Source organism: Vanellus vanellus (assembly GCF_965231255.1).
Source record: "Vanellus vanellus genome assembly, chromosome: Z".
Taxonomy (NCBI): Eukaryota; Metazoa; Chordata; class Aves; order Charadriiformes; family Charadriidae; genus Vanellus; species Vanellus vanellus.
This window is the reverse complement of record NC_138908.1, coordinates 78930236-78957648: the sequence shown is the minus strand read 5'-3', so window position 1 is coordinate 78957648 and position 27413 is coordinate 78930236. Positions and strand designations below refer to the sequence as shown.

General features: G+C 42.6%; 1 protein-coding gene across 1 annotated transcript; it reads right to left on the bottom strand.

Moving 5' to 3' along the window:
• DCAF12 (DDB1 and CUL4 associated factor 12) lies at positions 1 to 26930 on the bottom strand. The gene is made up of 9 exons (XM_082497274.1): positions 26558 to 26930; positions 25512 to 25766; positions 14435 to 14641; positions 13138 to 13198; positions 8443 to 8636; positions 7293 to 7358; positions 6422 to 6584; positions 1059 to 1243; positions 1 to 280 (listed from the first exon to the last, which is right to left on the bottom strand). The coding sequence occupies exons 1-9, from the start codon at positions 26636 to 26638 to the stop codon at positions 122 to 124; spliced, it is 1371 nt and encodes a 456-aa protein (XP_082353400.1). The 5' UTR covers positions 26639 to 26930; the 3' UTR covers positions 1 to 121.
• Between the last annotated feature and the right edge of the window lie 483 nt (positions 26931 to 27413).

The window sequence follows — 27413 nt, the reverse complement described above, 5'->3', positions numbered from 1 at the left end:
TCTGCCAAAAAATAACTTGCATTTAAATCAGAAATCAATGGCATCACACAATTCTGTTGTTAAAAAAAGGAAAAGAAAAGTGGAAATCTGTGTAAAGATCAGCATTTATAAAGAGTTATCATTAGCTCCAGAGACCAGCGTAATTTCCATGAAGTCCTGATGGAAGGGGGCCTCCTGCCACAAAGAGTTTCGTTCCAGATGAGTCGTAGCAGTGGGTGTAAACAGCATTTGGGAAGAAATTTATGTCAGAAAAATAATTCCTCCAGGTTTCATCGTGATTCTGTCAAAGGAAAATTCAGATTATTACTGTAGCCAAACAAACCCAAGCCTTGTTTCACAAAAGCAAAAGGTAGCTACCAGAGCCTAAAAAGCAATCTTCTGTGTTAATATTCCCTGAAGCTTCAGACAGATCAACTTAAAGATACCAGAGCTGTCCTGAAGCTTTTTCTGAGGACATTTGGGCCAAACATGGGAGGGGGGGAGGTGAAGGGTGGGGAAGATACCAAGTTTCATTAGTTTTTAAACTTACATCACAATGATACAAAAGACAGAGAAGTTAGACAAAGCCATTAACTGCTTTATGATAACATACAGGAAATTGAACTCAAGTGCCTGCCATGGCATTACCTCAGGAAGCCACAGTTTCTAAAATTGCATGCAATCTCTTACTTTGAGTACCATGTTAGAGTAGCATGGTTTTAAAGGAAGACAGCTTATTTTGTGTTTGAGGTTCTGAAAACTAGAATTCAGATTACATTCAAACATATAAAGTTTATAAGCTATATAAAATCTAGTTCATTTATGAATCAGTGCATAGGAACAGTAGGTCAGTATGTCTGACAGCCAAGCAACTAATCTTCAATACCCTTTCATAAAGCTTTTGTAGAAAGCAGTTCTGCAGCACTTCTTGCTTTTCATGGTCACAGTTACTGGTTACATGATCACTCTTCTGCTGAGGCACATTTCATACAATAGCTCCCCTTACTGTAAAAAGAACCGCTTCTCGAGCCCTACGGCACTCCTGTGTGAAGGGTATCCTACAGCCTCAAGCTACTCACCAGCCAGCCTTTTCCTGTAGTCAGCTTCAAAATTTCACTTCCTCCTAATTTCTGCCTCTGTCCATAGCAGGCATGTGGGGGCTTTTCATCCAGGAATCTCTGGGCTCTGATATCATAGAACAATAAGGAACCTTGCCCTGTTCCCACTGTGATGATGTGCTCGTAGAAGCTCACGGATCGAATACCTGTCAAACAGAGGAGGGACATACAACGCAGTAAGGAAGATGGATGCTTTGGCTCTGCAGTGCTGCTGCTTGGTATTTGCTTCAAGAGGAACTACCTACTAGTATTCTCCACAACACATAAGTTTCCCCACTGCTATGGAGCAGTGCTGACAAATCCCACTGATGCTATCGAAACAGCAGCTTCAATTACATATACTACTTCCCTTCTCCTCTGAGGCCATCAGCTACACTGACGGTGCATAGTAAGAAGCTTCATTCTCAGCAGGCCCCAGCTCTGCCAGACAAGCAAGGATCATAAGCCATTTAGGATCAAGAACAGTTTTGTTCTGTCTGCCACAAGCCTCTAAGTGAACACACCAAGAGTGAGTACACGGCAGCAGACAGAGGAAAGAACATCACACTGGTTTCCCCATGAGCTCACACCCCATCTAGCTACCTGCCAAGCTGTGGTAAGCAACCATGTGAGAAAAATTACTGTCCCAGCTGTCACCAAGTGCCTTTTGCTGATCAACAGGCTAGCTGTAGGCAAGTATAACCATAATAATCACCAGTCGCTTTGCTGCTAAAATAGACCAGGCTCTTAAATAATTTTAAAGCTATCTCCAACTCAAATTTTCTCACACAAGCACACTTTATTCTTTGTAGCTGGCACTTTTAGCACTTCACCCAGCAATGAAAACAGACTATAAATCCTACAACCTAAGCACCACCATGTTACACCATCATAGGTGAAACTACAGCACGTTTCCAGTCCAAACAAAACGTTCTAGCACGATTCAGTCATGCCATTAGCCTCAGTAAAAGAATCACGGAATCATGGAATCACGGAATTTTCAGAGTTGGAAGGGACCTCTAGAGATCATCTAGTCCAACTGCCCTGCTAAAGCAGGATTGCCCAGAGCACATTACTCGGGACTGTATCCAGGCGGGTCTTGAAAATCTCCAGAGAAGGGGACTCCACCACCTCCCTGGGCAGCCTGTGCCAGTGCTCTGTCACCTGAACCGTAAAGAAGTTTTTCCGTGTATTTGAACGGAACTTCCTGTGTTCTAACTTGTGCCCATTACCCCTCGTACTGTCACTGGGAACCATTGAAAAGAGCCTGGCTCCATCCTCCTTCAACCCACCCTTTAGATGCTTGTACGCCATAATAAGGTCTCCCCTCAGCCTTCTCTTCTCCAGGCTAAAGAGTCCCAGCTCTCTCAGCCTTTCCTCATAAGGGAGATGCTCCAAGCCCTTAATCATCTTAGTTGCTCTTCGCTGGACTTGCTCCAGCAGTTCCCTGTCCCTCTTGAACTGGGGAGCCCAAAACTGGACACAGTATTCCAGTTGTGGCCTCACCAGTGCAGAGTAGAGGGGGAAAATGACCTCCTTCCACCTACTGGCCACACTCTTCCTATGCAGCCCAGGATTCCATTGGCCTTTTTGGCAACAAGGGCACATTGCTGGGCCATGGATAATTTACTGTCTACTAGGACCCCAGATCCTTCTCCTCAGAACTACTTCCCAGCAGGTCTGCCCCTAACCTATACTGGTGCCTAGCATTCTTCCTCCCCAGGTGCAGGACCTTGCACTTGCTTTTGTTGAACCTCATTAGGTTCTTCCCTGCCCAGCTCTCCAGCCTGTCCAGGTCACGCTGGATGGCAGCACGGCCCTCTGGGGTGTCATCCACCCCACCCAGTCTGGTATCATCAGCAAACTTGCTGAGGATACACTCTGTCCCCTCATCCAGGTCATTAATGAAGATATTAAACAAAATTGTTCCAAGTATTGACCCCTGGGGGACACCACTGGTTACAGGCCTCCAACTAGACTCTGTGCCGCTGATCACAACCCTCTGAGTTCTGTCACACAGCCAACTCTCAATCCACCTCGCTGTCACCTCATCTAGCCCATACTTCCTCAGCTTCCTAATGAGGATGTTACGGGAGACAGTGTCAAAAGCCTTGCTAAAGTCAAGGTAGATGACATCTACAACTCTCCCCTCATCCAGCCAACCAGTTACATTTTGAATGTACATTTTGTTTTCACAAAATCTAAAACTGAAGCCTCAGCTAAACAAGGATTCCTTGGAAATAGTCTTGCGGAGATTCTGGATGCAGGAATTTGCAATTTGCAAAAGGTCCTGTCATCTCATGTATTGTGCAAAAGGTTTGTTCTGTGTAAGCACTCTACCCCAAAACAACCTTTCTACGCAGATTAGACCCCACCACATCTACACTTTTCCTTCCTGTACAACATGATGCTAGGTTATAAACTCCAGGACTTTTTAAGCCCTCTTTAAAGTACCAGTGAATTACAGCCTAAGCAAGCATTCGAACAGGAGGGGAAAAGTGAGTTACACCAGCTACATCCATGTGCCAGCCGCTGTCACTGTACCAAGTGGGACCAAACGTCACAAAACTGGTAACATCCTGGAACACACCCTGCAGGACACGTGGCAGCCAACATCCCGGAGGTGTGGATGCAGCCAGGGAGTTTCCCCTTCCCCTTTGTACAGAGTCCTAACCAGAAACACATCCTCATCCTTCCGCCTCTGCAACCTGACGTTATATCCACAGCCACCAGCACCTGTGACACACACACTTAGAACAGGTAAGGTCACACTGTCGTGCTCCAGGTGTGAGGTGAAGTCTTGGCTGCAGGGTTAATAGATGGGAAACCACTGTGCAAGTCTCACACCTCCTGAATTAGTTTACCAGTTTCGTGTAAGAATCTCTACTTTAATTCAGAGAACTAAAAATGCATCTAAGCAAGTTGGAGACATTTTCCCTGCACCACCCAATTACAAGGGCCTGGCTCTGGCAAATACATGCAGAAAACTTTAAGCCCTCTGCAGTCATCAAGAGCAGTCACTTGGATAAGAAGAGAAAGGCACAAGAGGGGACCTCCTCTTATTTTTGCTCCAAAAGTGCTCTTGACAAGCTACCCATCAGAACACTCAACAGAAACAAGTGATGGAGTACGAAAGCAGATGGCATACACTTTTCAATGCATTTTATTAATAAAAAGCTATAACATGTAGAACAACTGTGGATCTTTCTCTAATAAAAAATATTAGTGGAAGGAATCTGTGATGTATCCACTACTAAAAGGATGTTTAGAACAGGCTTTCAAGAACAGCACTTCAAATTGGCTCCTAAGGGGCTGAAGTACCTCAGATTAATCATTCCCATCAAACCAAAAGCACAACCTGTGCCTAGAACCGATCACGGTAAGCTCTCCTACATTCCCAGCACTCTACCACCTGTGGACCTGGACTATTTGGGTCAGCAAATTGAGTGTCACTCCTGAGAAGCAGGGAGGCTCTGTGAATCCCAGAATGAAATGAAGACGCAGTAGCGTGTCCTACACAAGGAGCAGGCACAGAGTCTATGCTGTGCAAGCTCTGTCCACAACATTAACATTGCTGCCTTCAGGATATAAAGTCAAGGGCAAATGACACAGCAGTGCACGCCAGCCAAGCAGAAGCAGAAAGCAGTTGCTTCCGCAGATCATGGAGTAGAGTCCAGGGCCTGCACCTCCCTGTACAGCTGCTAAGAAAAGCAACGCTTACAAGATGCACTAAAAAGCATTACCTACCTTCAAATGTAGAGCAGACAGGGTTACACTGGGTAAAAACCATCCCCAGTTCCGGTTTTACTAAGTGATGACCTTTCTCTGACTTGCTTTTGTACACAACACTAATGATCTGAAGTTAATGTGGCCTTACCATGTTCAGCAGGTGCATTTGGAAGCTGAAAGCACGTTCAGGTAACACTTCAAAGCACTTAAAAGTCAACCCAAATTTTAGTCCGCAAATCAATAAACAGTCTACTTTCTAGAAGTGCTGCACCGCTCCAAATCCCAGTGAGAAAGCTGAAACACTCTCTATCTTGGGAATTAATATTACTTAAGTGCCTCCACCACCATGGAAAAAAAAAAAAAAGACCCGCCTACCATGCAGAACAGAAACCAGCACTGAACAAAGGCTTTCTCCAAACATGAACTGGAGATGCCCCAGAGATACTACCTACGCATAGATCCACCACCCAGCAGGGATGATCACATACTCAAGGCAGAAGCTTTCAGCCACCAGCCACCACTGGGCACCACACCCCAGTGTCTTGGTATTCCTTCCTTATGATACTGAAGGGTATCCACAGAGCCCTCGCTGACAGTGGGTCAGGACAAGGGCTTTTGCTGGTAAGATGTTCAGGTGAAAACATGAGCTGGTGAAGCACCTTCTCATATAATAGAAACTTAACCTGTATCTGAAAGCAGTAGACCCTGACATTTATCTAGACAGCACAGTTCAAACTCCAGTAACCACATAAATAAAACTTTCCTAATCACTTGCCTACATAAATTCTGCTTGCCCAATGTGCCCTACATGCCTACTTGCCCAATGAAGAGATGATGCCTAGTGCCAAGCTAAATAAGGACTGCAACTTATTAGTCTGGGATAAATATGGTTTAAAATAGACACCACCATACTGTGCTTTCTCATGCTTGAAAATAATGGGTATAGGAAGAAGCTTACGGGACTATGTACCCTGCAAGCCCTCATGCATGGCCCTGGTGTAATGTTCAGTTTGATCTACTTCATCCACATCAGAAAACAAAAACAGCACTCAAATTATCTTTTTTTTTTTTAAAAGTAAGCTTTTGTATATTTAAGAAAATAAATACACATTGAAAATTAAGAGTATCATTCATGGCTTTAAAATCACAAAGCAAGCATTCAATCACAGCACAGACTCCCAATGTGACAGCACAGAGCAGACAACATGTGTTTTTTTCATTCCCAGAGAAAAATGAAAGAATAGACAGTATTAATAGCAGTACAAAGATTGGGTTTGCTTTGAGATGAACTAAACCAGAGAAAGACACAGTAAAAAATAAGTAGAAGTAAAATGCACACTTTCACACTTTTAAAAGTTCAACTAAATTGTACGCCATCCAAATATTACTGATCATGAAAGCACTAATGTCTATCATTAGATTTCAGGGTTGCTTTAAAGTTTGGTTTGTTGGTTGCTCAAGGAATACTATCATAAAAGCAAAACCTACATAAACTATTTATCACTTAGTCTATCACATGAAAAACCCTTCCTATTTATTAAAAGCTTATCTACTGCAGCCTTAATAGCTACTTCTGTAAGCAAACCGTTTGAAGCACCCTTCGATAGGTTTCTTACCACTGCCTCGTTCCTTGGAACAGACGGATTTAACATTGTGAGAAGGCTGCCTGGGATCCAGAAAGGAGACATGTGCCTGGGATCCCACTGCATACACTGACCACTCCTGACCATAAGCCAAACACACATTCTCCCTGCAGTATGGCAACTTTGTGGAAAGTAACTGGAAACAGAAAAAATAAAAATCAACCCGTTACGAGAAAAGAGCACAATGTTAATAGAATAATTCTGTAAGCTACGTTGAAGGAAGTTACAGTGAAAAAAAACCAAAATGCAGCTAAAAAAATAAAGTTCTATTTTTGTGGTGAACTTAAGAGAAAAGCAACAACCTCACCTAGAGAAAATAACCCAGAGGAGATGGGATGCCTTATCTGAACCAAACCGAGACGATAAAGGCTGAAGCCAAGTATTATGCAAAGGACAATAAAAATTTCAGCAAATTGTTTTACATCTTTCTAAGCTGCTGTTATTTCTTCAGCAGGTATACACAGACATTAGCTCTCAGCTGAAAAAGCTTACCTCACACTTTAGCAATGAGTTTGCTGTGTTTGATCTGCAGTTACACTTAAATAAGTGCAACTTAATTTATGAACACTGCTAATCAAGTATCCACTGTACCCTATGCAACAGTTCACTTCGGCTCACCCAGAACTGGCAGAGTTAAGACCACTTCCCACCCTCCAAGATAAGGGGAATGGGGACTTTGTCTCCCCAAGTTCTAATTTTTAGGACATTTTATTTGACATAAAGCTTTATTTTTTTTGTAAATACTGCTGCTCTTTCTCCAAGCATTTAAAGGAGATGAAGAATAGTGAACAGTCTTAACTGCTAGGCAGTTTTTGAAACTTTACACCAACAAACAGAAAAGCACCTTTGACAGTGTGTGCTCTGCTTTCCAAAGATGAAAATACCCATCTAGGGACACAGCCCCCAGCTCCTATGAAAAAAAAAAAGTAAGAAAGTTAGTTTCTATGTTATAGATGTACTTACAAACTCACACTCTCTACTAGTCAGGCCGCATACTCTGGATTGAACTCATCCATAATCCTGTACATGCTTATCAAGATAAATTTTCATTTTATACTGATCTTGATAGAACACAGTACAGCACACAAAGGTGTCAGGCAGAATAAGAATTAATAAAACAGTAAATAACAAAAAATAACTTTGGAAAGTATAGATCTTGTTAGACAATCAAATAATTTGTTATTAGATGATACAAGCTAGAATACTAGCTGAATTCTCTTCAGCAGGTGCCACACCGATTCTGACCCTGAGGCAAACATTTCTTTCAGGCATTACTCTACTGAAAAAGCCATATGAACTTGCCATCACAGAGGAGTAATTAACAGCTAGAGAGAAAAATAAAGCCCACAGAAGCACCCTGCTTCTGACAGCACACTCACCTTTGCTTCAGACCTTCTCTGTTCTTTGAGGGCAGAAAGAAAAGTAGTGGAGGATGAATTGCTCCTACCACTAGTAATAACAAGAGATCAGCATAGGGGATGTTAACATTTACAGTTTGTCAAACACCAACAAAATAACACCAAAGCAAGCACTGGTGCCTGCCGGGTGTGTCAGTCACCTCACTTGCTAAGCAATCCAGTAATGATTCAGCCATCAAAAGAGGAACTGCCAGAATGTTAGCTGGTCTTCACAAGAGGTGAAGGAAAGCAGCAAGAGCACTCAAGAGCAGGATTCAAGCTGAAAGAGGTGTTTTGGTGCTTTATCTGCTTCTTGTAAACATTCCCCTGCTTAGGATACAAGTCTGAAATCAAACACACAGGAAAACTGCTCCTTCTGAAAAGATACGGTTTATCTTTTCTACTGGACTTCTCCATTTAGTTGGGGCAGAAGCAGACATAGCAGATAAAGACAACAACCTCATATGAGGAGTATGCAAAAGGATCAGGAAAAAATATATTAGGTCGCTTTTCTGGTATTTTTGATTCACATTACTTTTTTCTTTTTCTAATACATATGGACAGTTTCAGGACTTCTCAACTGTCTTGCTTACTGACCTTGTTCTTATTGTTGAAAGCCAATGCTCGGACTTTGCAGTTGTCAGGATTGGTGTTCTCCTTGGGGATATCCTTCAGAGCCCTGTGTGTTATGTGGGCATAGACAGGAACTTGAGAGAGATTATGCCTAGCATCACTTTTGGACAATACATCCTCTGTGACTTCCCAGAGACCCATCGAACCATCCCGGGAACCTGAAAAAACATTCCATAAATAAATACTCCATTTCACGTATATGTAATTCCCCTTTTTAAAAAAGGAATAAATAATAGGATAGGACAGAAAGTATAGTATTAATTTAATCTAACTGAACATGCTGTTGGTGCCTATACATTAATTGTTATCAACAAAACCATAATTTTACTGTGCTGTAAAGTTCATAACATTCTGAACTCTGTCACCTGGTTTGGCTACATGGTTTCCAAGCAGCTAGACCACTTCATCTGTTTTCAAACTGATTAGGACACATCAAACCCCAGAATCCTGTACAACAATCACCATTAGAGATTCACTGGTAGAATAAACTCAAGAGTCCACGATCGAATAGCCTGTGTTCAGCATGTTTTACATAGGCTGAGATTAACAGTCTGTTAAGCCAACATAAACACCTCCAAGAAACCTCAGTTGGATTTATACCAATTTAGGTTCATTTCATTTCTGTCAGTATGCTTGTGGATATGTACACGCACATTCGTGAACTGAACAGAAACAACTATTTCAAACCACAATTTATATCAAATCTATTTTTAAAATTATTTTTCTTAAACCCATGCAGCCTTTCATTTAAAGAATGCCACAGGAAACTGAGGCTGAACAAACAAGAACTCATTTTATTTCTCTAATGAATTTGAAGATACTATTAAAAAACATGAATCAATGAGAGTAACAATACTGGATGAAGGACACTAAATGTCTTTGGTTTGCAGATCAACACAGGCTTAATCCAAGGCCCTATACCCATCCCTTCTGGTATTTAGGCAACTCACGCCTAAGTCAGCTCTGACAGATTTGACGTGTACCTCAATTTCTTCCCTACACAACGTGAAAAACACATCCCTCCTTCCCTCGCTGGGAATGCGTAAGAAATATTTCAGGTATTGAAGATGCCGGAAAAAACTAAGTATCTGCACCAGACTATTTAAATTTATAGGCTTTGGTGCATCATTGGGAACAAGCTGCAAAGACAGTTAAGCAAAACACCTTATTGCAGTACGAATGGTCCAGCACAGCAGAGATGGCCTTGCCCCCTCGAACGTGTATTCATTCCTTTGCCATTATCACCTACTACAGCCAAATACAAAAGGAGCTTCCTAATGGCACTACATAGCAGCAGGCAGAACATGACACTACATCCTGCCATCAATTGACATGCTGATGTTTTTTACTGGCACCTAATCTTGTTTGTTATGGAGGCTGAATACTCAGCAGTAGAATTTCTAAACATCTTGACACACTTTAAGAGGAAGCTGTCCCTTTTAATAGCCCTAGCAGGGGAAAAAGTCCATCTATGTTGTTCAACTGGTTAGCCCTGAAGCCAAGGACAGTATAATTTGTTATCCTAAGCTCAGGCCATCATGGTAATTATTCAGCCCATCTGAAGCTTTTGCCATGGAAATCTTTTTGTGCAGCCAGTACTACTGAGTGGACTGATGCATTCTCCCTCAGCTATGGCTGCTTAGTCAAGAGTTCAATTTAATGCTTATGGACACACACTGCTGAGCATTTTACAAGCAGGGCTCTGCCTTGTTCTTGTTGAAGTTAACACAAGCAAGAGAAATAATCAAAGCCCTGGTCCTCTATGTATTCTCTCAACAGTTTTGACGGCAGTGAAAAAATATACTGACAAGACTTGAACCCCAGGCTATATGATTGGTGTAATCCCCCAATGGATCAAATGTCCTTTTTCCTTCCTGTGGCATTTAACCTGCCCCAAGAAAGTCACAAAAAAATTTGCTTTCAGTTTCTTAATTCAGATAAAGGTATTTGCTATATCCTCAATGTTTGGAGTTCAAATATTTCTGCTCCACATTTTCAGATACAGATGTAATTGAAATCTGTAAGATTTCAACAACATCAGAAGTTAGTTGTCTTTGTTTTCTCCTGATGAGGATCATTAGCAAAGTTCTGAAGAACTGTTTAGCAATCAGACTTGCCAATTGCTTTCAACAAGTTTTTCCTGGTGACGTCTCAAGTTTGGAGACTAGAGCCTACACCCTGCTGTAAGCATCATACAATAGAGGATATGGCAGTCTTCCACTCACACCTCCGCCCTTAAGCATGCAGAAAACATTGAGAGCAACACGGTTCAATCTCACATGCTAAGTCTCTCTATTCCATTGGGTCCTTAATTTTCCTTTGGATATCTGTTATCTCTGCTGCTCTCTTCAAGCTTATTAGCTGACAATGTTTTTTTAATGCAGATATTTGGGTTGGACACTTGCAAGGATCAAGTCTTATTAGTTACTAAAAAGTCATTAACTGACCTTTTCTATTACACCCTTCTGTATTAACTGCCGTAGTATATGTACATATACACACACATACATACAAAACAGAGTTTTCATTAATTAGTCTTCCATAGGATTTCACAGCATCACAGAATGGTAGGAGTTGAAAGGGACATTCGAAGATCACCTAGTCCAATCTTCCTGCCAAAGCAGGTTCACTTAAAGCAGGTTGGACAGGAATGCATCCAGGTGGGTTTTGAGTATCTCCAGAGGAGACTCCACAGCCTCTCTGGACAGCCTGTGCCAGTGCTCTACCACCCTCAAAGTGAAGTTTTTCCTTACATTGAGATCCAGTTTGTACCCATTGCCTCTTGTCCTATCGCTGGGCACTACTGAAAAGAGTCTGGCCCCATCCTCTTGACACACGCTCTTTAGATATTTATAAGCATTAATAAGATCCCCTCTCAGTTTTTTCTTCTCCAGGCTAAACAGACCCAGGTGTCTCAGCCTCTCCTCATAAGAGAGGTGCTCCAGTCCCTTGATCGTCTTTGTAGCCCTCGGCTGGACTCTCTCCAGTAACTCCTTGTCTTTCTTGAACTGGTGAGCCCAGAACTGGACACAGGACTCCAGATGTGGCCACACCAGGGCAGAGTAGATGATGAGGATTACCTCCCTCGACCTGCTGGCCACACTCTTTTGAATACACCCCAGGATGCCATTGGTCCTCTTGGCTACAAGGGCACATTGCTGGCTCATGGTCAACTTGTTGTCCACCAGGACTCCCAGGTCCTTCTCTGCAGAGCTGCTTTCCACCAGGTCAACCCCTAACTTGTACTGGTACATGGAGTTATTCCTCCCCAGATGCAGGACCCTACACTTGCCCTTGTTGAACTTCATTAGGTTCCTCTCCGCCCAACTCTCTAGCCTCTCCACGTCTCACTGAATGGCGGCAGAGCCTTCTGGTGTGTCAGCCTCCCAGTTTTGTGTCATCAGCAAACTTGCTGAGAGTACACTCTGTCCCCTCATCCAGGTCATTGATGAATACGTGGAGTAAGACTGGACCCAGTACTGACCCCTGGGGGACACCACTGGTTACAGGCCTCCAACTAGACTCTGTGCCACTGATCACAACCCTCTGAGCTCTGCCACTCAGTCAGTTCTCAATCCACCTCACTATCCACTCATCTAACGCACACTTTCTCCTGCAAGGATATTATGGGAGACAGTGTCATTTCAGAAAACTGGTATTGCTCTGCTGTATTCCAAAGTTATTAACTGATAATCAACAGCCCTCTTGAAATTATTCTTCTTGTATGAAATCCTTCCCTGTAGTCCATTGTGTTCAGAGATCCTCTCATGGTTATATCTACTGGAAAGCCAGTAATATTCCCTACAATATTAGAAAAATCAAATCTAGACCAGGGCCCTACAAATAAAACAAAGTGAAGCACTGTGCTAAGACCAAGAAGCATTAAATAGCCAAGTGTCCTGGTCTGAGCAACCTAATTTCTCTTATAATACTTGGGAAGACTGCACTTTTAGAAGACTCTGGTGTCTGAATTTGGGAAAATATTGACTTTATAGCCAGCTATTGTGTGTGGGTTTCAAGGTCTCAGTGTTTTTGAGCTCGCCAGGTGCAGGCAGACCTGAGCACTTTACCCAAGCTGGCCAACAGGATTATTTCATACCCAAGTATCACATTCAACATAAATTAGAAAGTTTGCTGCAAAGCTCTCTCTCTCCCGTGATGGCTGCCACCCTCAGAACTTCTTGCCCTGCTGCCAGACCCCTGAGCCCTTCCCTTCCTCCCAAAGTCACAAAGCTCACAGTGTCTGACATTTACTGTCCGCTGCTGGGAGTGCATAGCTTCCTACAGATAGAATTGGCTGAGTGTAATCTTTGCATATTCTGTATTGTTATCAGGACCAATATTGCTTTTTTGAGTGCTATGAATGTTAATTATCTAATCTTATTCTATTCAATCTGTTTATATTTCAACCCCTGTGTTTCCCTGTTTTTTCCTGATTCCCCTTCCCAGGTGGGGAGGGCTCATCGGGTGATAGAATGATTGCCTAAACAACAATAAATCGTTATGGGTTTCTCAAACCATAACACCAAGGTAGTTCCAAGTGGTTTCAAATGCCCTGATAAAGGTGCTTCCCTAAGACCTATAAAGTGCTGTACATGAGTATAAGATTCTGGAAAGGTAAAAAAAAAAAAACAACAAACAACAGAAAATGGACTTTACCAGAAACAGCCATAGTATCACTGATCCACGCAATTGAAAATATCCAGTCTTTATGACCATCCTAAAAGAAAAAAAGACAGATTTTTCTGTGCCATTGTACTCTAGAGCAGTCTCAAAGCAGACAGGTATTCTTCACTCAGTTTTTTAGTACAAACTCAGGAGCGACCTACATTAAGAAGATACAGAAAAGATTCCAATATCAAGCTGGAGCAGTTTATGTACCTAACAATAATTTTACCTTTTTTTTTTTATTATTTTTGAAGTATGTAAGTAATAGAGGGCAATTAGGTGATGTAAAAACAGGTCTCTGACAGAAGACAAACTGGTCTCAGTTCTAAGGACTTAGATCTTCCATTTTGAAAGCAGCATTCTTTACTTCTGTAAAGTAGCTACATACTTGTATTTCCTCAAATGGAAATCCCTACTCTAAAAAGTAACCAAAACCTTATGTTTACAATATATGACCTACAGATTAATTTTTCAAGACTATTACTTCAAGAATCTTTTCTTTAGCAGGTGAGAAACCTTTAGGAAAAAAGAGACCATAAGGCTTTAGTTCTGTGTGAAAAGCTGCAAAGTCACAGCAGCAGGAAAATGAACATCAAGTCATGCAAATCTTCAGAGTTAAGCCTTTCTGCAGCTGCTTATCTGCTACAGCAGAAATGCTGACCTGACCTCTGCTGTTGTAGTCAACGCCTATGAGAAGTCCTGAATCAAAAAGGAGAAATGAGAGAGAAGTGGTTACAGGATTCCACTACACTCATTTCACCCTTTTTTCTTTTTTAAAACCAGCTATTTTAAAAAGGTCTCATGATGTTTCAGAAATACAAGCACTACCAGAGTCTATTAAACTGCCCTAAATTCCACCTCTGGAATAATATATACATAAACTGCACTGGATAAGGGGAAAATTCAAACAACTTGTAGCATCTTTTCAATTTCTCAAAAGAGCTTTTTCACTAAAACTAGTTTCAGAGGTCATAACCACAATTGGACTTCAACATTTAGGATTTTTGTTACATTTTCTGTGCTTAAAAGTAATCTGAAGTAGACCTGAATGAGGGTGAGGAAGATGAAATCTGACTCAGAACCCTGAAAATTTGTCTCACATGTTTGCGTACTCACTCATATTTAAAATATTTTGTCAAAAAAGACAATCAGGAATGTTTTAAAGCTTTCATAAATTAACTCTCCACCACAAGACTCCCAAATCTTAACCCTTCTCTGACCTTAGGCAATTCAAATTAGCAGTCCTTGTGAGTGACAGAATAAACCTTCCCCAAATACTCCCACTTACATCTCCCACACAGACAGGATCAAGCGTAGGCAGACGATAAATTGCAAGACTGTTGGGGTTGTCTCCACCTGTGGCCAGAAGTGTCCTCGAGGGGTTGAGCTCAATGGCATGAATACCACATCCCTGCTGGTTCACCATGCCGGGTTCACGATCTTTCAGAATAGGAATCTTGGTAATTTGACCAGTCTGGACATCTACCACAAATAACTGGGGAAAACAAACAAACAAACAAACAAACAAACACAGGAGATGCAAGTCATCACTGAACAGATAAGAAAAACAAGATGGTCAAATATCCTCCCTATTTTGAATTGACATTCTCTTCAAGTTGGAATCCACAAATGCTGCGAGTATGGCTGAAAAATGCATAAATTCCTTCTTACAACAAGTAAACTAGCTTAATTACAGTGGGCTTTATTTCAGTCATCCCATTTGGTTTTCACAGCAATAGAGGAAAGAGGAGAAAAATTTGTCATGGGAGGATTCCCATTGAACAAAACCATTGAATCTAAAAATCGTTTCTCTGTTCAATTCTGTAAAAAAACAACATTGTTTTCCAGTTCCTCTGTACAACAGTGAGAAAGTGACACACCTCAAAACAGCCAGTAAACCCCAGAGGGCTTAGCGCAAGTTTGCTGCCTCCTACGTAAGATACTTACCATGATGTTTTGGCTTTGGCAAACTGACACTTCATACATTTATATAATAGGAGTTTTATTTCTGGTGATACACAGCGAATATTAACTAGATACAGTACTGCCAGTGTGAACATCTGAAAAAAAAAAAAGATATCTAGCTACATACCTCATCCTGCAAAAAAAACAGAAGTTGGTGCTCTATGTCACTGTCCCCTTGGCAGAAAACTCAGTTACAAAGCCTTTACAACCCTTCAAACAGACATCAGCATATGCAGAGTTATGTCAGTTCAAACATATATGACTACAGGGTTACAATCTAAAACAGAACAAAGGTTTACACTGCCTGCCAAAGTGCACTTCCATTTGGGAGGCTCTTGTGCTGTATCATTTCATATACGTTGTTCAGAGGGCAGCTGCACTAACAGTCAAATAACGTAAAGGGGCAAAGCCCTGTGAGGAAACATGAATGAGAAACAACAAAATTAAGGATTTGAAGCTGACGTGGCACTAAGGAAAGCGATATAGAATCACAGCCTAAGATTATAACTAAATTCCACCCCCCTTAAGTTTGTTCCTTCTATAACCAAAGAACATTGTCTCAAAGCCTCTGGAAGTGCACTGAAGAGAGAAGACAAAAAACCCCAAGAAAACTCAATGCAATTTAAAAAATATACCCCTCAAGGGAATTGCTCTGAAATCCTTTGTCAGGCATTTCTAGAAGGACAGAAGAGAAATCTAGAGGTTCTTAGAGAGGAGTTGTAAGTGAAAGTTGGTTTTGGTGAACTCTCACAGACTGTAGATCTGATTGTTACTAAGTGTCAAAAAACTCAAGAAAATTTAACAGCCTATTATTCTTGATGTACTGAACTAGCAAAATATTAATGTCAAATCAAAACCTGATAAAAGTATGGTATGTTAAACTCATTCTGCAGAGAAAGCTGAAATCCACTAATCACTATGTGTGTGTTGTGTCTAGAATTATGCACTATCTTCAAGCCGCGACTTTCTCTGTAGGCAGCAGTCTTGCACAAAGAGATGATTGTTCCTACAGGGACTGAATTTTCATGTTTAGTTCTTCATTTTGCACACAGGTGTGGGATCAGGCAACAGCTGAAGAGCAGCTGAGTAGGAGGGAGACACTCCTCACTTCTCCAAAGCTTCACAATGCAGTTCACTGCCTGAGACAGCAGGTGAAAACATGATGCACACAGCAGCCCCTCTGCCCTAACCATGTCCCTGAAAATTAACACCTGCACTGTAGGATCAGGACCAGTAATTCCCTTTCCTCTCATCCTCCCTTGTCCTTCCCTTATGAGTGCATATCCTCTTTCCCTCCTTAGTATTTCCTTCCAGATGAAAGGCCCAATTCCTTCCCCTATCCTTCAACTGCAGAAAATAAAGCCAAATCAACATTTAAGTACCTAAGATTACAGCTTGCCAGTGTCATCTGCAAGCCCTAAAGCAGGAACTAACTAGGAAAACACATCCGCACCTCAGGATATCCATGGAGTCAGGAAAATCATGCTTCAGCTGGAAGAGATTCATGCTTTGAAGAGCACCTCAACAGGTATGAGGACTGAAATTAAAAACCCCTCACATTCTCCAGTCTGATACTATCATACATCCATGTTTGATACTAACTTAATAAAGACTTACTGTAGTGCAAAATTCCTTTAGCTAAACTCTAAACTAATTGGGCTGAAAAGATAAAGAACTTGGAAACACACAACGCTGACGCATCAGACCCTCACATTTCTCTCCTGGATCTTCAATCTCAACATGACTTTCCTGTAACAAGTTTCCAAATTAAGATATACTCAGAAGCAACAATAGGGCATATTTCTTGCAGTGCTTTCATCTGCTTATACCCCACTCTAATCCACTTGAATTGCTTTGTCATTTCCTCAGTTTTCTCCTCCAGTTACACAGTATTACCATAACCAGAGCAGCAACCACTATTAGGGCAAGAAACTTTGCACAGGTAAGGGACTGGCTTTGTAATTTCACCTGTAAAGTTCTAAGCAGTAACGTCTCCCCTTGCTTGGTAAGGAACTTGGTGCACTGTGGGTGGTTTAAACCAACCACCACCTCCCTAGAATAAAATAAGGAAGCACTGTTTGCATATGTTAGGACTCTTACATCACCTGGGGCAGGACAGGAAGCCAGAAGCTCATGCTTGCAAGCTGCACCACTGATTGCCAAGAAATCTCCCCTGTAAGTCCAGCAAACAGAAGCCAAACAGTTGTTAGAGAAATGTTAAGAAACAAGATAGGCACCCAACTAAGAATGCAGAAAATTTGAATACTATTTTAAGAGTTTTAAAGACACTACAGTAAACAAAGTACAAAATATCTGACCGCTTTTAAACAAGTGCAGCCAAAACCACCATTTTAAGAGTTTTAAAGACACTACAGTAAACAAAGTACAAAATATCTGACCACTTTTAAACAAGTGCAGCCAAAACCGCAGCACACAATGACATAAATCTGGAGAAAAACCAGAAATTGGGTGACTTCTTCCAAACAAACTGGTACCTTCGCCACATCTGCAAACTACTCCAAAGCAGTCTGGCCTCTGAGAGTTTTGACAAAGTCCTGATAGCTGAACTATATATTAATTTTTTTCTTTACCTCAAGCAGAAATAAGAACTTCTTTTCCAGCTACACATTACACAGAAACTAAAAACCAGCCACAAAAACTTTTCCTGGATGTAGTAAACTCCCACCAATCTCCAAGCAATGAACTAGGCAGATTTGTCCCTCGATTTTAAGCTTTGCATGTAATTTGGTTCCTCCTGCCAGTAGAACGTATGCATGTCAGACACTAGCGTGCCAAATACCTTGACATCCAGGATTTACCAAGCCAGGATTGCTTTGGCCACCTGCCAGAAGTCCAAGGACCACACTGCATCCACGAGAAACGGAGCAGACTCAACTATCGTGTTCTCTGCAGGAAAACCTTGTTCTCACAAGGAAACAAGCTGGATGACATGACAAAGATAAATCCATCTTCCCTTTTTTTTTTTTTTTTTTATGAAAAAGCAATTCAGATGTACAGCTTGAAACAGCACTTTCCCTTGAGGATCAAGGCAGACAGGCAGGTCTAAGTACTACAGTTGTCCTAGCCATGAATATCAACTGGCCCCACGTTTTGCACCCTATGAGATTACTAGCCAAATGCTTATTTTTCTTTTGGTTTGCAGAAGTGGTGAGAAGTCATTTAGCAAATGGCTCCCATACAATTACTATGTGTCTGTGCCCTTTTCAAATTGCTTATGATCAAGTTAATCAAGAACCTGCCCCACTTCATTGACTAAGGTACTTCATTAATCAAATTGCCAACAGCAAAGACTGCGGCAGGGAATTGAGTATCTGAGGACCAGAGTCTGAACTGCAAAATCCATCCTTCTCTTGTATACAGTACCAAGTGCAAAATGGTTTGCCAGGCTCTTCCATCAAGTCTACTTCCAATTTTTGACCTGCCTTTCAGAGACAACAGTTTAGGGGGGAAAAAAACCAACCAAAGTTACCAATTCATTAAATACAAGTGCCCTTCCCATCCATCTTTAACTGAAAGCGCTGACTTTATACAGCAAGATTAAAGAACAAGCCTATGAAATGCCATTTCAAGGCAGCACATAGACTCTCATGTCATCCGCTGCTGCCCCTGCACAGGGAACACCAGAACAGGCAGCGCTATCTTTTAGTCAATTGTGCAAATCAATCAGAACAGAGGGTGCCACGGTGAGCTACAGCATGTTTTTATTACACAAACAGGACAGACATAGACTTACAAGGCAGTAAGAACATGCATGAAGAGCTGCTTATTCTTCACACAAGGAGTGCCCATGACACACTCTGCGCCCCAGCTCTTCACATATTGCTCTCAGAAATCACAGGCACATTCCTGTCATTCATACTAACATTTGAAAGAAACCCAAGATAAACACATTGCCTTGCTAAAAATAGAGGAACTAGGAGAGAATCAATCACAATGAAGTTTCACAATTGGCTTAAGCCAACCTTTGAGAAACCACATGCTTCTTCCTCACCCACCCAAACAGTGTCACCACCCTTGTGACATCAACTAGTGCTCAGGTAGCTGTGAGGTCAGCTGGATCATATCTCTGCCTTTGGTGAACACTAACTCCAGAAGAAAGCCCGCCTGAACACAAAGCGGCAAGCTGATCCAGCTGACTCCCCAGCCATGCACACATCGGTGCCAGCAAGAACGAGCAGGTGGAAACATCCAGTTCTCCAACAGTTCAACTCCAGACCAGCTAGCTGAAGCTGATCACGAAAATTCCGCCCTCAGCCAAGCTGGAAAATGACATTAATTGTTCTCCTTCAAATTTAATTCTGGCTAACAAACCAACAAAAGCAAGACAATGCTTACACTGTCATTACACTGATACCATTGCTGCTCACACTGAGTAGCACTGTTTGGTTTATCCCAGTTCTCAGTCTTGCCTTTTATTCAGATTGTAAGCACCACTCTTTTCCGTGTTCACAAAACGGTTGGCATAAGGTTCTTCCATTCTACAGCAATGCAGATGATTGACTAATATATGCCAAACCTCAAAGAAACACGGACTTTTCAAAGATTAGGCTATCAAAATGGTATGTCTCCTTTCCAGTGGAGATCAGAACGTGCACTAATCTTGGCACAAAACCTACTCACAGGTTGTGCAGTACAGGTGACACAAGTGAGTAACAGCCTCACGTGTCCTCCTTGAAAGAGTCCAGAGAGAAACAATCCAGAATATAAAGAAACCATCTGAGAATTGAGCAGCGGTAAAAGCAGTCACCAAGCTGACTGACTCTGAATTCATACTTGCAGAGATAAGACCATGCGAACAGGCGCTCTACCACCTAACAGTGGAGCTAACGGGCACACACTATGATGCCATCGAATTTGTTCACTGCCAATATCACATTTGGCGGTTTTTATTTGTGCCTTGCCCTCTGTGTTTAATTTCAGGAGGCTGGCAGACAGTTAACACATGTCAACAGATGGCAAAGGATGGAGAAGTGAGAGACTTTGCCTGCTAAAGGGCATCCCTACTACCCATACCATACCTTGCACAGAAAACACCAGACTCTGTAGGCAGACATGGGTATCACATGCAGTTGACAAAAATACAAATACTCTTGAGACAAGAAACAACACCTGGCTATTGTTGTGGTTTTGGCTGCGCTGGCCACTCAACAAACTACAGATGCTCTCTTTAACCTCTCTTTCCTTTCCCAGAAGAGAAGGTGACTAATATCTGCTTGGGATGTTTTAAAAAACAGATTTTGTACTTAGGCATTTTAATATCACCTTGCACAGTGTATAAACCCAGCATACCTCTGTGGAATCGGGCTGTTAGGTTAGTACAGCGTAGTAATGAATAAACCAGCAGAATACAACAGTATGTTTAAAAGGGAATGTAAGCTTTAAGAAAATAAGTGAATAAATTTCATCCATTCTCTCTCTCAGAGAAGGGAGAGAAGAACAAGAGAGACTTATGCATTGAAAAAGAAACTAACCTACCTTAATGAAATATTAATAATAAGAAGAAAATATAATAATATTTTAAAAGGAGAATAATGAAATAGATACAGTATATACAAAACTGGTATTGATGATCATGTCACCAGCATGGACTGGGGAAGTCCCAGACTGGACTTGGCAATGGACAGGAGCTGAATTCCAGATCTGGATTCGGGAATGCACAGATCAGGATCAAAGGCAGAGAACAGAGAGAGTTCTCCTCAGGCGTTGGCCACTGAAGAAAGAGGCCGACCCTTTGATCCCTCAGCTTTTACACTAAGCATGAGGCAGATGGGATGGAATACCCTCCTGGTCAGTTTTGAGTCACCTGTCCTGTCTGTTCCTCCCACAGGTGTGACCCGTTCATGCTCTTCTGCTTCTGACCCTCCAACTTGGTACATAACAAAGTTAGCTGGCCTTGGGTGCTATGGCAACAAGTATAAGCAAGAGCCTCTCTGTGTGCTATTCCTTAGTATTCACTATAAACATCAGATGTTATCACTCTGGTAGCAGACACTGTCTGAAAAAATACATCATTAATTTCAGAAAGTGCAGTTAGTTAAAAGAGGCTTAACAGAACAGTAAAATTACTGAAAAAAAAATTCTTTTCTACCTATTCTGTTCTACCTCAAACCAGGACAGCTATTTACTCACAAGCCACTGAAAAAAAAAGGTGAGTGGAAGTGCTAGTTACATGCATCAGAGTTTTATTTACACTGTTTTGGTCACTGTTCAGCGGACTCTGAGTAGTCACAAACTGCCGGAGCATGACTTCTCTATTCCCTCCTTGAGATCAGAGACGAGCAGTCACCTTGATTTTTCATTGCATGTGCAAAGCCAGAAGATACAGTAAATTGCAAAGCAAGTAGAAATCATTTTCCCCATAGAGAGTCCATATTCACAGATGGAAGAGTAACCGTGCATTGTATTCTCACCACTACAACCCCTCATCTACAAGACCAGGTTATAATTGTATGAGATGCACAGAACAGACATGGGATCTCTTGAACAAATTAAAAGCCTCTAAGAAGAAACAAGAGCTGGTGATTTACAGCAGGGCAGAAAAGGTATCAGCTAGCGTTCCAAAACCAACCCATTCATGCCTTGGAAAAGCCACCTGACAAAACAGAAGAGAGCATTCCATAAGGATGGTTTTAAACACAAATACACCTATCAGGCCTGCCTGGAGGGAAAAAAAAAAAAGAAAAAAAAAAAGGGGCAAACAAAAATATTAGATTCCAGACAATTATATTCTCAAGCAATTGGAAACTAATAAGTTTATTGTATTTAGGGAATGATTTACAGCTCTTGTATTTTTTCATCCTTAACTTCACAATTAGCAAAATAATTATGTCCTGAACACATACACAGAACTAAGGCATTAAAAGAAGCTGCAAAATGATTACTGGAACATCTTTTTAGAAGCTGTTTTTGTTTTTATCATTGTTAAAGGAGAAGCAACCGTCTGAGCATTCACACACGATTCAAGGAATCAAACACATACCACCCAAGTCTTTAACTGCTGGGACCAGGGTGCCTTCGCAGCAGGCGACTCCAGTGAGCCAACGGGTGCCCCTTTCCATCCCTCACGCACACACTCACTCTCAGGTGTGCTCTCTCATCCTTCAGGCTCGACCCTAGGTTTCCCGCAGCAGAGTCTCAGGCTTCAGATTTTATAAAAATAAGTAATTTAATCAAAAGGTACAGCAGCAAGAGCGGCCAGTGCTGGATGCCTCCGGAGAGGGACCCTGAAGAAAGAAGTCCCTGGGCAATCATACCCTTGTGATCTCTACACCCAGCCCTCACACACTCTTCAAACCTCTTTTAGTCCAATGGTGATTTTTAGTCTGGGGTCTTCCAACACCTTACTGGATTATTTTTCTGTGTCCAGGCCAGCTGGCCACTGACTGCTCTTATCTCGTTTATTTGCAGTCTCTGCTGATGGTTATTGCCTCCTTATCTTCTCGTTTACGCTCCTTGTGTGCCTGCACTCGCTGGCAGAACATGGGGAACTGAAAAGTCCCAGACTTGGGGAAAACACTACCAAAACATCTGTGTGTTAACATTTTTATTCTGCTAAAAGACTAAACACAGCACTGTACGAGCTGCTAGAAAAATTACTAAGAAAATTGACTGTATCACGGCCTAAAGGCTTCAGCAAATCAAGCCACTCATGCTAGGCAAACAGCATAAATCACACTGTATTATAAACCTAATTTTATTCTAATTAAAACTTACTCATTTAAGCTAAACAACTAATATCTGTCAACAGTCTTTTCCTGAAGTAGGAAAAAAAACCCAAACAAAACTACAGCAATCTCGTGTTCAGTGTTTTGTTTGTCATAAGCTTGTCTCCTACGTGAGTCTCAAAATTTCTCCAAGAAGCTTGAACAGCAGACACTGGTTACAGACAATATCTTCTTCTGAGACTTCAAGGTATCAACCATTGGTAATGACACACCCTAAATGTCTGCACCTCTCAGAGTTCACCTGCTCATTCATTTGAATTTGAAAAACATTAAGAAGCCCATTGCATACAAGACCTAGGAGATTCTTGCAAACATGAATCCTGCCTCACTAGAATGCTTATACAGGTTCCATAATTCTAAATCTGTCAGAAAAAGCATGTACCTTTAAGAAACCCAAATATTTGATTTACAGATGAAGAACTGTGAGCACCAGGATCCACTGGAGAACAACAAAAGTATTTCATATGCACAATCATACCCAGGGATATTTTTAAGAATAAAAAGTTATCCCAAATAACTAAACACATTGTAATACTCATTACAAATGAGCAATTGACAGAGGGCTCCGTATTCTCTTCAGTGCTTATAGTGACTAGTACTGTCAAGTGACTAAAAGCAAACCTACTCCTCTATGACAGGAGTGTATTTTTGTTTTGTTATTAAAAATAGTGAATCCTTCTGGCACAGCATAGCCAAGGGCAATTTATAAATTAAATGCTAAAAGCTCTCAGTGCAACATTCAAGCTTTGATTAAACTAACTGCTATGGTTTATATTTTTCTCTTGCATTAACTTTAATTACGTGCAACTCCAATGCAGCAAACACCATTAAAGTCAACCAAGTTGTTTTAGATTTTATCCCAACTTAAATGCCACAACTCCAGCATATGAGAATTGGCAAAGGAATTCTTATTAGGTTGCTTATTCAAAAGATGAGAGAGAAAATCTCATAATTAGAGTGTAGAGTTTAACGCTCTATTTGTTCAAATGTAAACACAAAGCAACCAAGCTAAAGCTATTACAGTATTCACAATTCATATACAATCTTTCACAATGCTGAAGTGACTTCTTTTGTAATCGTTGTATTTTGCTTAATAAAAGACGAGGTCCATCTGTAACATTAAGTCTAGCTGTGGAGGTACACACTTTGTTGCAGCACAAGCAGTGGGAACAATAGTATGGTTGAATCCCTCTTCAGTTCTGCAATTTTTTGGTCCCAAACAATTTTCTGCAAGGTTGTGTTAATAACGCAGTTACCCATTTATCTTCGCTGCAGTAGCGCTGGAACTACATTAGTTACAGAACACAGCAAAATTGTTGCAGCTCTATAAAACACGCAGTGATCTTGCTAGAGTAAGCATGATTTTTGAGAGCTTGTGTTTCAGCAGGAGTTTGTCTCCTGTAAGCTGTTCTGCTGACCGGCCGAGATGATTAACACACGTGGAAAAAGAAGGCAGAAAGATTCTATTTCAGGCTTATTCCTGTTAAAAGCTTGTTTCGTTCATGCAGCTAGGCCATGCTTCTTAAGTGCTACTGCATGAAAGCCTCCAGCTGTGTAACTATGAATAATAACAGAACATCTGAAAAAAACCCAGCACCAAACCACTGTCCCTTGCAGGTCAGACACCTGAGTGTGACTTTCGCAGAAAAAAAAGATTTGACGCTAAGAAACAATCACACCAACTGATATACTTTTAGGTTTAAGAGGTGCTTGATCCATACATTCCTTAAAACACTTGATTCATTTCTGCGGGACTAACCAACTTGCAAAGAACAAATTTGGGATTTTGTGCTATTTCAATCAGAACTTCATACATGAGTTTGCAACTTCAGTCAATGAAGTTGAGCTACTAACTCCAGCAAACAGAATATTATCTAAAAAGTATGTTCTCCTACATTTATAAATCACATAAGACATAATTTTAATATTCCCCTATAATGTTCCAAATCCAAAGCATCCCTTTAAGAGCGTGATGAGGTTTCAATTTTTGCTGAAGCATGTAAGGGTACACAAACAAGAGAAGTTATCTGAACCCTGAAAACAGATTTAGAGTTAAAAATCACAAAGTGAACAAGCAAAGGATAATCATGAAGATCTGAAATTCATTTTTTAAGTTTGGAACATTTCTACCTACTCTGACAAATATCTGAAGTTTAACCACAGTTTTTAGTTTTGTAGCAACTTTTGAAAATCATCAGCACAGAGCCATATGTAAAACCAAACCATATAAGACTGAGCATAATGAAAAGAGAGTCTTACTAGCAACTTCTGACAGGCATGTTATGTACCATTTAACAAAGCTAGTGCCATTCGTTAACTTTCCATTTGCAGGACAAGAAGAAAGATCCAGCCCCATTGTTGCTCTCAGTTGCACAAACAGATGCAAATAGCTCTGTGCAGATTAGACAGATGCTGCATCCAGGTACAGGCCTGGCGTTCAGGTTTGCAGCCGTCTGCACAGCGCCATATTTTCAGATGAGAATGGGTCATCATTAAGCATTACCTTCATTCGAAACTAATTGTGTGAGATTTTGACTCTGAGTCCAACTACTTCCTAATATTTTCCTTGGCAGTCTACATACTTTGATTACAGTAAGCATCATTTGACAGTGGAATAATTCACAGAGGGAAGAGAAAGAGAAAGGTGGCACTTACTGTGTTGCATTTTGTCCCACACACCACTTGTCGGTGGTTCAGCCACTGGGAGGCAAACACTTTATTGAGGGTTCCGAGGTGAAATTCTCTCTCCTTCAGGAGGCTGGGAAGCTGCTGGGCTGCGTATCCGTGCAACAAGCGGTGATAGCTGGACTCATTCTGCATCCTGACCTCTCTACCTTTCAGGTAGTACACCAGAGACCTTTTCACCGGGGGGAGCCTTTTCCTTTTGTGTACTGAGTGATCCCACCCATACTGTGAAAAATAAACACGGAAATCAGATACAGCAACAAGAACAAACTTCTATACCCACCCTTCTACACTCGAAGACGTTCCCAACAAAATACTGAAGTCTTCCAAACTACCTATGGGATACGAGATGTGAAGATTAACACGGAAATGCTGACACAGCTTTCACCAACATGAAGTTAAACACAAATATGTGCTGAAGAGGTAACACTGCGATGATATTAAAACCACTCCACCCTGGCTGGGCACTGCTGAGGCAGCCGGTGCCGACAGAAACGAGAAGCGCTGTAAGCAGAGGAGGGCAGCGCCGACAGCCCCCCGCCGTCAGCTCGGCGCGGTTGGGGGAGAGACGGACACGACACACCCCGCCCGGTACCGACCCCGCCGTCTATAGGCCTCCTCCGGCTCGGCCCGGGGCGGCCCGGCAGCATGGCTCAGTCCGTGGGCGGCGGGGACCCGGCGGTTACCGGCCGAACGGCTGAACCCAACAGGAGCAGCGGGGTGGCGGCGGAGAGCTGCCTGATATATCGCACCGAGACACACCACCCCCCCACCCCCCCCCGTCCCCGGGGCCGGGCCCCTCTCCTCCCCCCCCCCCCCCCCCCCGCCCCATGACACCTTCTTCAGGAACCGGGACCCCACGTCCCAACCGGGCACCGGGACACTACAGCCCCCGGTCGGGGTCACCCCTTCCCCCGGGCACCGACACGTTCCCCCCGCCTTCCCACCGGGAACGAGGGCTTCCCCCCCCCCTCCCCCGCCATACACCCCTTCCCACCCCCTCCTCCCCGGCCTACCTGCTCCCCCTGGAGCCCCCCGGGCCCCGCGGCGGCGGCCGCCGCCGCTTTCCGCTTCCTGCTAACTGTTTTCCGGGCCATAGTAGAAGGAGGAGGAGGAAGAGGAGGAAGAGGAGAGGCCGACAGCCCGGCCCGGGCCCCACATGGAGCAGGAGGTGTAAGCGGCCGCCGGGGGACGGGGCATGTAAGTGCGGGGAGCCGGGCCCGGTCGCTTCACGACATTTTCCCCGGGATGGGTTGATGGTGTGTGGTTTGGTTGTTGTTTTTTTTTTTATTATTTTACGACAGTCGCATCGCGCCTTTACGGCGTCTCCCCCGCCCCGCCCGACAACCGCATTTCCTAGCAACCGGGGGAGGCAGGGCGGCGAGCGGGCCCGCCCCCTTTTGCCGTTGCCGAAGGGGCGCCCCCTGGCGGCGGGGCGGGCTGCCCGCGCACGGCTCGCGGGCGCCCTTTTCTGAGCTTAAAAAGGCAAAAATCGAGGCTTACCCAAACCCGGCCGCCGCCGTTCGGCAAGTGGAGTCGCAGAGGAAAGGAAAAAGAGGCGGTGAAAGGAGAGACGGGCGGCACGTGCAGGCTGGCTGCCAAGAAAGGCAGCTCCCGGCTGCTGGGCACCCTCTGGGGCCTGGCGTCAGGTGGAGTCAGCAATGGCGCCGCTTCCCTGGCGCAGAAGGCATTTCTTTTAGGCCCTTTTCGTGTGTGTGCGTGTGTGTGCTTTCATCTAACAAACTTCAAAGACAATGTTGCTGTGAAAAGCCAAACTGGAAGAAAAACCAACCTCAACCTAAAAAACAACCGTGATGGACCCTCACAGGCTTTCCCGGAAGACAAAAAGCCCACGGGACAATTCCAGCCCAG